Source organism: Megalobrama amblycephala, linkage group LG3 (assembly GCF_018812025.1).
Source record: "Megalobrama amblycephala isolate DHTTF-2021 linkage group LG3, ASM1881202v1, whole genome shotgun sequence".
Taxonomy (NCBI): domain Eukaryota; kingdom Metazoa; phylum Chordata; class Actinopteri; order Cypriniformes; family Xenocyprididae; genus Megalobrama; species Megalobrama amblycephala.
In genome coordinates, this window is record NC_063046.1 from 23,069,488 (window position 1) to 23,085,250 (window position 15,763).

General features: G+C 39.8%; 1 protein-coding gene across 1 annotated transcript in view; it reads left to right on the forward strand.

Annotated features, from left to right (window-relative positions):
- Positions 1 to 3,014: 3,014 nt before the first annotated feature.
- The window catches only part of bean1 (brain expressed, associated with NEDD4, 1), a 65,163-nt gene continuing 52,414 nt past the window's right edge, over positions 3,015 to 15,763 (forward strand). Inside the window, exons 1-3 of the mRNA XM_048184657.1 lie at positions 3,015 to 3,465; positions 4,028 to 4,102; positions 5,710 to 5,838. Of these exons, the coding sequence (XP_048040614.1) occupies positions 3,438 to 3,465; positions 4,028 to 4,102; positions 5,710 to 5,838 (232 nt within the window). The 5' untranslated portion in view covers positions 3,015 to 3,437. The remainder of the gene's footprint in view (positions 3,466 to 4,027; positions 4,103 to 5,709; positions 5,839 to 15,763) is intronic.

The following is a 15,763-nucleotide window of genomic DNA, read 5'->3' on the forward strand; positions in this document are numbered from 1 at the left end:
TGTCATTGACCAGCAAGGCATCCAGATGGACCAGAGGAAGGTATAAGCCATCCAGCATTGGCCACAACCATCTGAATTTAAGGATCTTCAATGTTTCCTGGGCTTTGCCAACTTCCACCGTCACTTCATCACCAACTACAGCCAGATCTGTTTTATCTCCTAAAGTTTGAAGTAGATGCATCCAACACAAGGGTAGGAGCTGTTCTATCTCAGCGGCAGGGTGAGCCTACCAAACTCCATCCATGTGCCTTACATTCAAACTGTCCCCTGCGGACCAAAACTACGACATCTGCAATCAAGAACTACTGGCCATCAAATTGGCTCTTGAAGAGCGGAGACATTGGCTGGAGAGAGCCCAACATCAGTTTGAAGTCATTACTGATCATCGAAATCTGGAATATCTACATGATGCCTGGTGGGTGCTATTCTTCACCCGGTTCAGACCTGGATGCAAAAACATAAAGGCTGACACTCTCTCACGTATACATAACCCAGAGCCAGATTCCACTCCACCTGAACCTATACTCCCTCCAACCATTATAGTGAGCCCCATCCATTGATCCCTTGATGACCAGATCTCCACAGCCACTTGTTCTGAGCCAGCTCCGCCAGAAGGTCCTGAGGGACTTTTATTCCATTATCCCTACGTCTGTCCCTCATGCAGTTCATACTTCTCCGGGCTCTGGACACCCAGGCAGCCAGCGAACACTCTCGCTCCTCCATAATCGTTACTGGTGGCCCACCATGACCCAGGATGTCTCCTGGTATGTTAAGGGGTGCTCAGTCTGTGCCATATCAAAGACATCCCATCATCTACCAGAAGGAAAGCTGGCACCACTACCCATACCGAATCGTCCATCATCACACATCGGTCACATTTTATGGCTGACTTACCATCCTCAGAGTCCCACACCTGCATCCTCATATTGGTAGACTGATTCTCCAAGACATGCAAGTTAATCCCTCTGAAAGGACTACCCACTGCATTAGAAACAGCTGAACAACTCTTTCAACATGTGTTCCGACACTTGGGTCTACCCAAGCCGCCCAGCTCTTAGAGGAAGAGGTCATCCCCGTCGTCATGCAGTGTGGTCTGCAGGAGAAGTGGTCGGTGGTGGGGGGGTTGGGGGTGTTTCTGTAGTGATCAAGAACATTCCAATATACAAATAACATTTCCTTCGATTCCTCATTTTCTTTCCTTGCGTCTCAGCTTCACCCCCGTAGGATGTGAGGGGAAGATGCGAGGAAAGAAAATGAGGAATCAAAGGAAAAGTTATTTGTATATTGGAATGTTCTTGATCACTCAAACATCTCTTCAAAGCATCATCAGCTGTGCTCGAGGGATCTGCCCTCATGTTGTTAAAGTTTGGTTATTTTAAAAACAATCATAATAAATATTAATAATGCAAGATGGCCCATTGAAATATGAGAGAAAGTTTATTTAAACTGCAAAAGTAAAGCATACATTTACATTTTTGTGACAGATATGAAGGGGGAGGAGAATGTATATGTGCGTCAGGTTTCTTGACAAGAAAGATTTCCGCAAAGGATGTGTATCCTGGGCTGCATTCCAGTTCATTTTTTATGCCCTTTCCTTGCTAATTTCCCTCAGTCTCCTTGACTCGGTTGTACGTCATTGCTTACGTTGCATGAGTGGCCACTACTCATGGAACCTTTGCAGTGGGCTGAATTGGAACGTCACTTGGAATCCGCTATGGAGTTGATTTATTATTTAATTTTTTCCCTTACGAAATTGTTAAATGCAGCATTCTATGTGTATATAGGTGTGTTTGGGTTGTTTTAAATATTCCAAAAAAAAAAAAAAAAGTATATATCATATGTATATATGGGGTAAATTAAACACGATATGCATCATGTTGCTTTGTGGTATATGGAGCTGCCTGAAGTGTACATATGAAGAAGAAATGGACGAGGGAAGTTTTTACGGACAGACAGAGGGTCTGTCAATATAAACTTCCCTTGTCCATTTCACGAAGTGGAACACACTTCAAAATGGTGGCAGGGATTTCCCCGAGGGGAAGTGTTTAGGGAAGTTTGGAGTGCATGTCTAAAAGTGGAGTGGAATGCATCCCTAGACCGGTCCCAAATGGCACCCTAAACCCTCACGCTCTTCCACACTTTCGTGACTTAATGCCGCTTTGACTGCCGGGTAAAGTCCTCTGTGTAGCTCACAGACTTTTGGGCTCAGCTGAAGTGTGCATCTAGTGGGGCACTAATGGGGTGCTCGCGAACACCCTTCTGAAACCTAAAATGATGAATGGGACACCCTACAGTCTCGTGGACCTAACGGACATGCAGCCGAAAGTGCATAGAAGTGTGCCATTTGGGATTCAGCCTTTGAGAATTGAGATGTCCTTCAAGATGGCAGAATTCAATCGGTTTTCTGGTCACAGGCTGGAGGATGTAGGAGCGAGGAAACGAGGAAGCATCAATTTGAGTATTGAGAAGCACCCACAGACTGTTTGATACCGTACAAATGGCGGCGACACCCATAATGCACTTCGGTTCTCATGAGTGTGGCGGCACTTGACAAAGACAGATTGAAGTTTTCGGAGTTACCATTATGGAGAAGAATGGAGTATACTAGGTTGAGGACATTTGATTTATTTACATATGTTTAATTGTAGAAATGTCAGTGGTGTTGTTGTCTTTATTTATGTTTTCTCACAGTTTTGTGTATAGAGAAAACAAATTAGTGAATAGAGCCAAATTTATTAAGTAAAGTCATATATATACTTTTATATACTTACTTAACTTTTTTTTAATGATACAGTATAATGTTGCTTCCTGTGATTATCCCTAAACTATACAGCACACAAATCTACACTCATTACTATAATAACAAATGTGCCGTAATTAAGTTATTTAAAGTGAGCAGAGAGATGAGATTCTTATATCTGTTTAGCTTGAGACGTGTTATTTACTCTACCAGTTTTTGTCTGTCGCGAGAGTAGTGCTCGCTCTCTCTCTCTCTCTCTCTCTCTCTCTCTCTCTCTCTCTCTCTCTCTCTGTATAATGGCACAGCATTACCTGCCCTCATTTCTTTATTCAGTAAGCCTTATGAAGTGCCAGGAGACTCAGCCATGAGGTGGCGAGGATACACATACAGCAATTATATACCGTGATTTTTACAGTCTCTGTAATGAAACTGCCGTGATCAAGCAAGAAATCGTTTTGGAATTTGGATTCATAGTAAAGCGGCGTTTTCGCAGCACTGTCATGATTTGATGTGCGGCACATGCATGCAATGAACAAGACGACCGCGCGAGATATTTAGAAATGTAGAGGAGCTGAATTTGCAGGACCGTGGTAGGCTAAAACACGTCTGAGGAGGTCAGCAGAGTAAATTTCAGCTGCAGCTCTGAGTCCAAATGGGCTTTGCAGAGCAATCCCAGAAACACTGACGTTGAAGTTGCATGGGGCTATTTTCTTCTCTGCGAGCGGGTAAGTAGGTTACTTCACCTGTTCCTTATCTTAAAGTCATACAGACACCACAGTTTTCGTTTTATTCTGTTTCAGAGACTGTGGTCTCTTTTCTCTAAAATTTACTCTGTAAAAATGTTTTATCAGGTAACATAAAAGTGCTTCGTGTGCTAACACATATGAAGGATTTATTAATTAATAGACTACGTTAGTATCTATCTATCTATCTATCTATCTATCTATCTATCTATCTATCTATCTATCTATCTATCTATCTATCTATGTCTACGTTCAACCTTAAAATGAGTTGCCTATTTTCATAACTTGAACATAAATGTCACTATGTAGCACTAGTTTGTTGAATTATTAGCCAGGCTCCATGGTAGCTTGTTGGTCTCTAGTGATTCTGAATGATTGCACCTGCACACACATCTCAGATCCCATGAGAGGTAAAACTGTCAGAGGCAACCCTGCAAGCGGGATGTAGAATTAAAATAAAATAATAGCCTATGATAATTAAATGAAACTTTTCCCCCTTCTTCCTTTCACACTCTCTGTCTCTCTTCCCCCTTTTAATTTCCAGTTCTCCTCCTGCACTGTCCTCTTGTTTTCACTACTTCAGATATAATCAAGACTGGCAAGAATTACACCAAAGCGTGTGAGTACTGTATTTGAGTCTTTTATGCATGCTTTCTCAAATGCACTTGTGAGCCCTGGATAATTAGGCATAGCTGCTTTAGGTTATTTGGAGGTTAGCGTACACTTTATATATGCCATTACATTATCAGCTGTTGTTTCATTTTTATTCTTCACATTATAGTTATGACACTGTTGTTTTTGAAAAGTATTGAGTATGGTCCTATGCAAAATGTAACTAAATCATTAGTAGCCTGACTAATGAGCCCTGGAAAGATAAGCTAAATAGCCCAGAGTATTCATGTAGTCATCAAGTTGTAGATGGTGTAGATGCTGTTCTTTGCACTTGTTGAATGAACCATTTGAAAATCAATCAGCAACCGTTTACAGCTCAATACGTATTTTCTAATTATCTCAATTTTTGTGCAACTGGGTGTATAGAAAATACAAGAATAAGACTTATAATGACATGTAAACACTGCAAATCTGAAATTGTGATTTTGCATTGTATACAAGCTTAAGTGTTTAAAGGTGCAATATGTAAGAATTTTGCAGTAAAATATCCAAAAACCACTAGGCCAGTGTTATATATTTTGTTCACTTGAGTACTTACAATATCCCAAATGTTTCCAACTATATGTAAATCTTGAGAAAATTGCAATTTTAACCAAGGCTCCGGGACGTGTGTGGAGTCGCCTGTCAATTGCGTCATACCCGTGTTACCCTCGGTTTCTGGTTTTATTTTGTAGAAACCATGAAAACACCAAAGACGCTTTAATATATTACATGTTTTATTAGACAAGGGAACAACTGTTTTGATATATTTATAGACAGAAAACTAATTATTGTTATGTAGCTCAACACTTTTAGTCTTATTGTTTAGGCTAAATCAAATTTTCTTGATTTTCTCAATTTTTTTGCGAGTACCATGCTTTACCATGCCTCAGAGAAAAAAAAAACTATTTTGTGAAGTAGCTAACACAGCATAATCAGATGCAGCTTTATTTTTAGTAACAGTAATACCGCATTTTCTCCATCATACAATACGTTTTAAAATTAATTGCATGCCATTTATCAACACAAGCCATCCAGTATTTAATATGATATTCTAAAATCGATCTAGCTTGCTGCAGTGTGTAACAGTGTCTCACAGCAGCTGCCGAGCGAACGCACAGAGTAACGTTATAACATCATTTTCGACACTCTCAAATGTATCTAATATGATACACAGAGCTGTGTTACCTAATGCTCATGACCAGAAAAGCCGAAGCGGCGCCGACAACTGTGGCATAATAAAAGTTGTGAACACCACATGTCCCAAGATTCCGCGCCCAAACTTGGCGTCGTCAAGCTACGCCTTTGTTTTGAATAGGCCTCTAGCGACCTCTAGCGGACAGAAAATATTACATATTGCACCTTTAAGAGAAGGTTAGCTGGTGTATCATTCTGGACAACTGCCCTCTGAACTGACTGTAACATAATATGTAGGGTCTGTATTTTTCATATGATTGAAAAATCCCTGGGAGGGATATAGCCAAAGGTCGTTTAAACTTGTGGGTGACCCTCACAACATACTTATTACATTCTGTCACTCTTTCTCTCCCTTTGATCTCTCTCTTGTTCTTGCAGATGAGAGCATCATCCTTCTTTGCAAAAAGGAGAAGGTCAAAATTGGAACCTGCTTGGTCAGTCGTTTAAGATGTTACTATAAGAAAGACTGTGGCAGGGAGTACATGTTAATGAAACTGATTTGTTCAGGTAAGCAAACCATCCAGTTTTCAGTATTCGGTAGATATAAAATGTATTCAAAGAGTGTGGAGCTGTTTTCTATCCTTTACTGTCTCTTCCAGTCCACGATTTGTATCTCACCTACCTCTGGCGGTTTACGTGTTACAAACACATCTCTGAGAGACAGACCACAATTTTACAAAATTTATAGAACAGAGGCTTCACACATGTGTACTGTTGATGCCAGTTTTATCCTGAGGAATAAACAAACAAACCAAACTGTAGGCAGCTAGTTGGGGGTCGAGACCGAAACCATGGCAACGCGGCTCCAAGTTGTGATTCAACTGGGCTATCTTGACACTGAGTTGATTAAGCAGTGTTGTTTTAAAGGAAGCACTTTTCTCCTCTGTTTGTCTGGCAGCTTGAATGAGCTCAGTTACAGCGCAAACAAAATATAAAGCATGTAAACTACTACTCAAAGTGCCAAAAATGTCATCTAAGAATGATAATTTAAATGTTTTCAGTATTTGACTGAGAGCGAAACAGCTTCTCGCTGAATTACATAAAGGCAGATTGTCAGCTATCAGGGATCATTCTCAACCCTGTACAAACAAATCCAATAAGAAATTAGTTTTGCTAGTCCATTCAATATGAGAAAAATGGTTCCTGAATGTTAATACATGCTCAAGGGACTGCAGTTAATTCTTTTCCTTGCAAATTTTTAATCAGAATCTCATCTTTTGTTATTGCTGTAATTATTATATGAGACCAGTATTGTGAAACCCGAGGCAATGTGTGTGATCACGGTACCGTTCTTTCATATAATCTTGTTCGCTAAGTGGCCACCATCCTCTTTTAAACACCTTCGTAAGGGACAGGCAGTCCCTTCAGCCATAGCACGTTTAGGGCGTCTGATAATGTGGACTGACCTTTGGCTAAACTGTTTACCAACACAGGAAATTGTGGCTTTGAAGGTTTTCAACACGTAGCAAAAGAACATGACGGTTGTATTTTGTTTAACCTTACCTCATTGATTTCACCAATTGCCTTTCTTTGGAAATTGTTGCATCTTGTTGTGTTTGTTAGGAATTATGTATAACAATAGGCAGGGAATGATGCTTTGTGACAAATGTACGGCAGTGGATTAGATAGACTGAGATATTATATTGAAAGCAGTTTCTATTATAATGTATAGAACCCCCTGCATGAATTCATTAACATGAATATTTTGAGGTAGTGGTACTGTATGTGGCACCTGAAGAGAACCTGTGGTACCTTAGAGTTAGATCACTTAAAATATTGAAATGTACCGTATGTGTCTTGCTGCTTTCCTCAGATGTTAAAATCTCATGTACAATGCAGAAACCTGCAGGTCGCAGGACGCTGTGTCCTTAAAAATGCACTCACATAAAGTAGCACTCTCTTGTCCCTCCCCTCAATTCACTCTGATACATGATACATTGCTCATCTATCCAACACTTTAAATGTCACGGTAGCACTGTGGTCCCTGCAGCCAGCTTTTTCCAAGCTCCCAGCCCGTGCAACAGAAGAAAATAACAAGAAATAAATACTGATAAAAAGCTACATTATTTTTGCTGTCAAAGACCAAAGGGCAAAAAGCACTATAAAAGTGGCTCATAGAACTTGAGCTTGAAGTGATACAATAGCTTTGTATGAAGAACAGATGAAATGTAGGGTGTTATTCATTTAAAATATTCATCATCAAATCTTATGGACAACTTTTATGATACCTTTTTATAGTGCTTTTTTTGTAGCATGACATATTATATTACCTGGTACATATTTCATTTTACCTACTGACCAATTAAAGAGAGTATTGATCAGCAGGTTGCCTGCTATGCTGCCATTTCCTCTCTTCCTGATGTGACCTTCAGTCAGGCACTGTCTCAGCTGGTTAGATCTGTGTGTTGCAGCCAGATTGGTGACGCTGCCTCTAGCCCACTGGGGATGCTCCTGCTGTGCGTGTGGAATAGCACACCCATCATACCTCTCCCTACATCACTGGCACAGACAACATCTACCATTATTGCTGCTACAGCCCACTCATAAACACTCGCCCTCCTACTGTCATCCCAGAGGGAGGCTAAAAGAAGCGGCAAAGAAGACAAGAAGAAAGAAAGATTCAAAGTGGTGGAAAATGTTGCCTTTGTCGTTGCATCAGTCCTTTAGATTCATGCGTGGTTGCTTCTATTCCTGTCAGATGGCTTCGCATGGTGTCGTACGCTGGATAAATGCTCTGTTTTCAAACTTGGTGCCCTCTGTTATTGACTTTCATGGCTACTTTCAAGTTCATGCAAATCCCAGATGTAGAAAGGCTTTGTTTTGTTTGTTTCGAGTGCATTAGCATTTTAATTCTAGAGTGAGAACGAAGGCCTCTCCTGCTGCTGCTCACATAAACGCTTCCAATTAGATGAGCAACGGGCGGCTCTGAGTTTTGGGTTATCAAAATGAGCTTTATTACAGCCCTCCCTGAGGAAGAGTACCCACGCTGACATACATCCTTGAGTTGGCCGTGCTTTTGCACAGATGTCAGTGTCAGTGGTCCACATTAAAACAGTCCATCTCGGCTCTCCTCTCTAGTGATAATGATGTGCATTTTATAAAGTTAACTCACTTGTGATCCTTGAGACATCTGATATAGCCAAAGTGCTTTTAACCGACTGAGATTCTTTCTCTGACTGAGATACTATCTTTTCTCTGCAGAGACTGAAAATTTGAAACATTAGACAAATAGCACTTGGCATGGAAAATGAGATAAGCTCTGTTTTAAATGCTCATGTGATCTGCTCATATTTTGGTGCAAAGAATTTTTTTTTTTTTTTTTTATCAAACTATATCCTCCAGCTCCAGCCATCAGGAAAAATCTGACCATTTCTGCATGAATTTTGAAAAATGTATGCATCCTTATGCAAGCATGACTAACAATTTCACTCTTGGAAGAAGCAACCTTGCAAGAGATATGAATCTATATGCATATGAGCCAATACAAGAGTGAGAGGAGAGAAGTGGGAGTTAGCATGAATGTAATGCTTATGAGTTTTTCCACCATTGCTGCTGGATCCCTAGATTGTTATTGCTGTAAAATCCTTTTACTGCTTTAGGACTAAATCACTTCTTTTATAAAGCAGTTTACAAAGTTGGCATAGAAATGAATTTGGAAATGGACCAGTATAAGAAAAAATTGACCAATATCCAATCATTATTTTCATGGTCAGTAAAACTTGATTAGATATAGTAGAAAATAAACTGTATAAAAATCCATTATATTGTTTACTTAATTTTGACCAATATCCAATAATTATTTTCATGGTCAGTAATTGATGTGATAGTCAATAAGATTTGAACAGTAGTATATGTACAGTATGTTGATAAAAATTCACCCTTTGTGTTCCACTAAAGTAAGAAAGATTATTATAATATTTCACAAAATCTCCAGTTTTACATTGATTAAGGTGCAATCAAGCATTAAAACATTATTGTAGTAGAAAAGAAAATGTATAAAAATTCATTATATTGTTTACTTTCAATATTGGATTAATCATTTCATACCAATACAGATAATGTAAAAATCTGTGAACATTGTCTGATATTGATGGTCATAATGTATTGTGCATGCCAAAGTTAAATGTGCATGTTCATAATTGTTAATGTAATTTTAAATTAGAGATTGTCATTTACTGTAGTTTCAGACCATATTAAAAGGGGCAAAAATAAAATAAGAGATCCCTTTTTTATTGGATTTGTGCTCTGAGTATACAGCATCTCAGTAACAGCTGCAGTTGCAGCATTCAGCATTACTCAACAGCAGCACAATGATTCCAGCCTGCAGCGCTTTCCATCTGTGCCTGGCAGTCCAAAGTGAAAATCTTTGTCAATGTTTTTAGGTGATCTATATTTGGGAGATGGGTGGATTCTTGTTGATTGAGTGAGACATACAGAAGTGGTTCATGGGTGCCACTTAAACTAGATTAAGCCACAGGGCCAGTGCCTCATCCCATGGGCTAAGCCTGCCAGCCATATCGGCGAGAGTGGGATCAAAGCTGGAAAATCCTGTGGAAATGGGCCCTGCTATTGCATCCCCTGACCCACTAAAACCCTAGAGGTCTAGATAATACGGATCTCTGGCGTTAATCCCCCCTTAGCTTAACATGCTTGGGATATGTGGTATCCAAAGCACCCAGGTTTATCGCCACTGTGCCCTTTAAACTGGGTTAAATGACATGGGAATGGCGTCTTTAAATGGTTGCCCACCCATGACAGGAAACTATCTTCGAGGTGAGAATAGGAACCACTGTATTTTTGGGGGCTCACTTTTTTGGCAACATTATCTCATTGGAAGAGCCTCTGTGTTTTAAAAAGTTGAAAGAAGCTATTTAAAGTGGCATTTGGAACTCATTAAGCTTATAAAGTTGGGAGGATAAAATACTTAATGTAGGTTATTGAGTGAATGTGAGTAATGTGACACCTTTTAAATCAGTACGGCAAAGTATTTGCAACTAAACAGTACCATATTGTCCTGAATATAAGACTGTTTTTTTCTTAGAAATACATCTGAAAAAAAAACAAAAACAAAAAAAAACGGGTTTGTCTTATATTCCGGGTCTAGATTTTTACGTCAATAATACACCCGCAACAATAGGTGGCACCAAATCCACGTAAAAACAAGAGTGCCAAGAAATACGGTGTGTCAGAGTGTAATGTTAGAAGATCGCGAGCGCTAAAAGACAGTTAAAAAAGCTAACCAGTCAAAGAAATGCTTACCGTCTAAGAGCCACTTGACTGTCATGTTTGCGTGATTTTAAAATATAAGATGGAATCCAGATTTCAAAACTACAATAAGGTTTCACTTCTGCTGTTTATGAAATTTTGGTATGCTACATAGTTTTCACTATGAGATGGATAGCCTAATTGTTATATAATTCAGGGGCTGTATTCACAAAACATTTTGTCTTACCACTAAAAGTTCTCCTAAATAGCAGTAAAAGTTCTTAGCTAAGAATTTTCTCTTAAAACCTATTCTCAAAGCTGCTGAGACAAAAGAGAAAGAGCGGGTTGACCTCGTTTCTATGGATGATGCCAACATGCTTACTAGCGATGCACACAGTGATTGGCTGATGGGGGAGGGGTCTCTGTCAGTGATTTAATCATAGAAATATTGTTCTGTCAGTGATTTAATCATAGAAATATTGTAGAATGAGGTATCATGTTGCCATATTCAAATAAAGATTTTAAAATAAAAATGTTGCCATATTCAAATAAAGATTTTAAAATGTAGGCTAAGTGTCACTAATTAAAGAGGGGGTATCACACACAGTTTCTGCCAATCTCATGTTAATCTTGATTACATATAGAGTAACAATGCATCCTTCATATCTCCGAAAAGTCTTTAGTTTTGTCATATTTATAAAAGATAGATATGCCAAACCTAATCTTTCCGAAAAAAGCCGAGATCCTGGAGGCGTGTCTGCCCTCAGTGCTGTGGGCTGAGCTAAAGAGTCACAAGTGTGTAGAGATCGCATGCTAGTTACGACATCATTATGAATAAAAAGGGAACAAAAAAAATTGTGTTGTTTACATTACATGCACTTGTGCGCTGATTGCCAACAAAACACAGATATCTGATGCAGCTTTACTCACCATCCCTGATCTGCAAATCCAACACTGAACTGGGACTTGTTTACAAAGTATTCATCGCCGAAATCCTGGGAACAAACAAACATATGTGCACTCTGTTGCTGCCCCGGAAAAACAAACTTCATCCTCTGTTCCCTTAATGCTGGGTTCTTTGAGAAGCTGAAAAAGGTCATCTTTCCCTCACAACCAAAAACTATGGAGCCCCTAAAGGGACGTGGTGGTGGAAAAAAAAATTAGGAAGGAAGGAAATTTTAAGATTTCCTTCCTTTCCTTCCTTCCTAATGAGGAGGCACAGTTTTTATTTATTTATGAATCAATGTAAATTCATGCATTACTCTTAATTCTTAATGTTGACACATCTGTTAAATGAACATTACTTTACATCAAAAAAAAAAGAAACCAAATACAATTCTATTTTGTAATTTTTCATTAACAATGTATTGTGATATATGTTCTATTTATCAAAACCAAGTCAATTTCATCAAGTTAGTTTTTTAAGCATTTCTACATGCATTCCAAAATAATAACTAAAGGCAATAATAATTTATAATAATATATTTTATTTGTGTATTGATGTTTTAACTGATTGCGCAAAAAAAAAAAAAAAACCCGCAGTCATCATGTTTTCAGGCCATTTCAAGTTTGATTTTGACGTGACATAAAGCGGTAATATCTAACTGGATGATCTGTTTACTTACTTTTCAATTAGTCTTCCAATTGATGCAATCATTTGTTAATTCAAACTGATGCGCGTGACGTGCACGTCAACAAGAGGTGGGATTTATCGCACACACCAATCATATCCAATCATAACCAATTACATCCAATCATAACGCGATGGAGACATTGCCTCCTCTCAAGTGACTTCCCCCATTCATTCTCAATTACCCCCCACAAAACCCACCGCATGCCGGGGGTCTGATGATTTTCTATGGTTTCCTATGTGAGCAAAGGGAGGCATGTAAATCAAAATATTTTTATTGCATTTATGAAGAAAAGCCTCAGCACCCAAGGCTCTATGCCCCATTGCCTCAATGGTGTACAGTGTCTTTGGCCAGACTGCTGAGGTGGATAGCCGGCAACAACCATTTATGATTGTTTGTGATTTGGTCTTAGTGAGGAGTCCCATTAACTATTCCTAACTTTTCACAGATTTAAAAGCTGGTTTTAGCATTAAAATGCTTTTTGAAATACTTCTTTTAGAGCAAAAATTTATGAATCCTAAATTTAGGACTGACACACCCATTATTTTTAAGAGTTCCCCCTAAATCAGCAAGTTAGGAGCTACTTTTAGCCTTAAGATGTTTTGTGAATACGGGCCCTGATTTATTTTTAAATGTGATAATTGGTACATTTTACCAGTATTTTCCATAACTTTCAATACAAAAGTTAAATATGAAAAATATGCAATAAGAAAATTATTTTCAAATAGAACAAGACTACAAGATTTGGGGCTATATTTGCAAAACATCTTAAGGCTAAAAGTATGATGTTATGTTAAAAGTATTATGTCATGTTAAGTATTAAAGGTTATGGCCAATCTGTGTGTCTTGAATCTTGGCCTTCACAAGCTTCCATTCAAGATACTAACGCCGTAGCGCATTCTCACATGCGTTCGTCCCTGAGATTGGTTTGCAGCAATTGACCTGAAGGACGCTTACTTTCATGTCTCAATTTTACCTCGACGCCATTTCTACACTTTGCTTTTGAGGGCCGGGCATATCAGTACAAGGTCCTCCCCTTTGGCTGTCCCTGTCACCCTGCGTCTTCACAAAGGTCACAGAGGCTGCCCTTGCCCTGCTAAGGAAAGTGGGCATTCGTATCTTCAACTGTTTTGACGACTGGCTCATTCTGGCCCAATCACAAGTTCTGTTGTGTGAACAAAGAGACCTGGTGCTCTGGCACCTCAGCCATCTGGTGCTTCAGGGTCAACTGGAAAAAGAGCAATCTCTCCCCTAAACAGAGTATCTCTTTTCTCGCTATGGAGTTGGACTTGGTCAACATGACAGGCTCCTGGGGCATATGGCATCCGCAGCCACGTTTATGTCACTCGGATTGATGCATATGAGACTGCTTCAGCACTGGCTACACGGCCGAGTCCCGAGATGGGAATGGCGCTGTGGCACACATTCCGGTGACCATCACACCAGTCAGTCACTACACTTTCAGCCCGTGGTCAGACCTTGCCTTTCTATGGGCTGGAGTGCCCCTTCAACAAGTGTCCAGGTACGTTGTTGTCACAACCTATGCCTCCAGAACGGGCTGGGGCGCAGTATGCAACAGGTGTGTAGTTTCAAGCTCCTGAACGGGACCCTGACTGCAGTGGCATATCAATTGCCTTGAGTTGCTAGCAGTACTGCAAGCATGTGCTGGTCCGGTCGGACAACACATTGATGGTGGCGTATATCAGCAGCAGCTCAGATCACTCCGTGCCACTTACATTCCGGGTGAGCTCAATTGTGCAGCTGACAAGTTCTCAGAACAGCTCACAGACCTACTCAAATATGTGTTTCCCCCAGTAAGCTTGCTCACACAGATACCGTGCAAGGTCAGGGAGGACGAGGAGTAGGTATTGATGGTTGCACCCTACTGGCCCACCCGGACCTGGCTCTCAGACATGATGCTTCTCGTGACAGCCCCTTCCTGGCGGAGTCCCCTCAGGAAAGACCTGCTTTCTCAGGAGGGGCACCATATTGCACCCACGTCCAAGTTTCTGGAACCTCCACATGTGGCTTAAGTCTGCCATGTCCAACCTGCCACAACCTTGTACCATTGCTGAATGGACAGGATCCCATCCCCGGATCCCCCATCCCACAAACCTGAATGAGTGAGTTGCACTCCAGCTTATATACTGTATCTGTATGTATGGGAAGTGGCTTGCCATGCAAATCTCACTTGCCAAAGTGCATTGGCTTGTTTTGTTAACACTCAAAGGGGATTGGGCTCCCAAGTGAGATCCCCATAATGTTAATTTGATGTAATGTCTCATTCCTTTAGGGAATGAGGGTTACATTAGTAACCAAGATGTTGTTGTACTGCAACAGTATTTTCTAAAGTTATGTTGGATAGTGGGTGTTGTCAAATTCTTATAATAGGCTGTGCTCTAAGGTTTAGTGCAGTGCTGTGTTTTCTGTTATTTTGAGTGGTTGTGGTTTTACAAACATCTCACAGATTCATTATAAAGTTCAGGAGCAGTAAACATGAAAGCGGATAGTTGCACTCAATTAAAGTCTTCTAGGATTAAACTGTGGAGCGGGAAGATTTTGACAATGACTTGCTATACTCTCTCTTGGTTTACCAAATCCGTCTGACAGCTCCCATGACAGTGTAGCAGACTGAGGCAGCTGTGTTTGACTCATACACACTGGCTAAGCAAAAAACCCTAAATTACATTCATACTGCAGTGCAATAGCTGGAGGAAACTACAGCAGTCTATTGTAAATAAAGTTTCTCCTCTATCAACTGTTGCAAATTATTAATTTATCATGTCCTTCATGTATACACAGTTATTAAAGGTGGAGTATTTTTTTTTAAATATTAAAATAGTTTTTTTCTGTTTTTCTTAACTATCCAACTGTTTTCAAACATTTCTTTCTTTGTTTGTTTGACTGATGGTAGACTGGGATGGGGATGGGGGGGCTTTATGAATCTTTTGTATCGAATCAGTGGTTCGGAGCGCCAAAGTCATGTGATTTCAGTAAACAAGGCTTTGTTACGTCATAAGTGTTTTGAAATTTCAATGGTTCACGTGACTTTGGCAGTTTGATATAGGCTCTGAACCACTGATTCGAAACAAAAGATTCATAAAGCTTCAAAGCTTCATGAAGCAGTGTTTTGAAATGGCCCATCACTAGATATTGTTGAATGAAGTTGTTATTTTGTTTTTTTGGCGCACAAAAAGTATTCTCGTTGCTTCATAACATTAAAGTTGAACCACTGTAGTTACATGAACTGTTTTAAAATAGGTCTTTAGTACCTTTCTGGGGTGCGTTTCCTGAAAGCATCTTTAGCCAGCTATGGTCGTAAGTCCCATTGAACTCTATTGGTAACAACGGAACGTGCGACCATAGTTCACTTTGGGAAATGCCCCCCTGGGCGTTTGAAAGTGTTAATTATCTTGCTGTCAATGCAGGCCTCACTGAGCCATCGGATTTTATCAAAAATATCTTAATTTGTGTTCCGAAGATGAACGAAGGTCTTACAGGTGTAGAACGACATGAGGGTGAGTAATTAATGACAGAAAATTCATTTTTGGGTGAACTAACCCTTTGACATATTTGCAACTGAATATTAATTAACA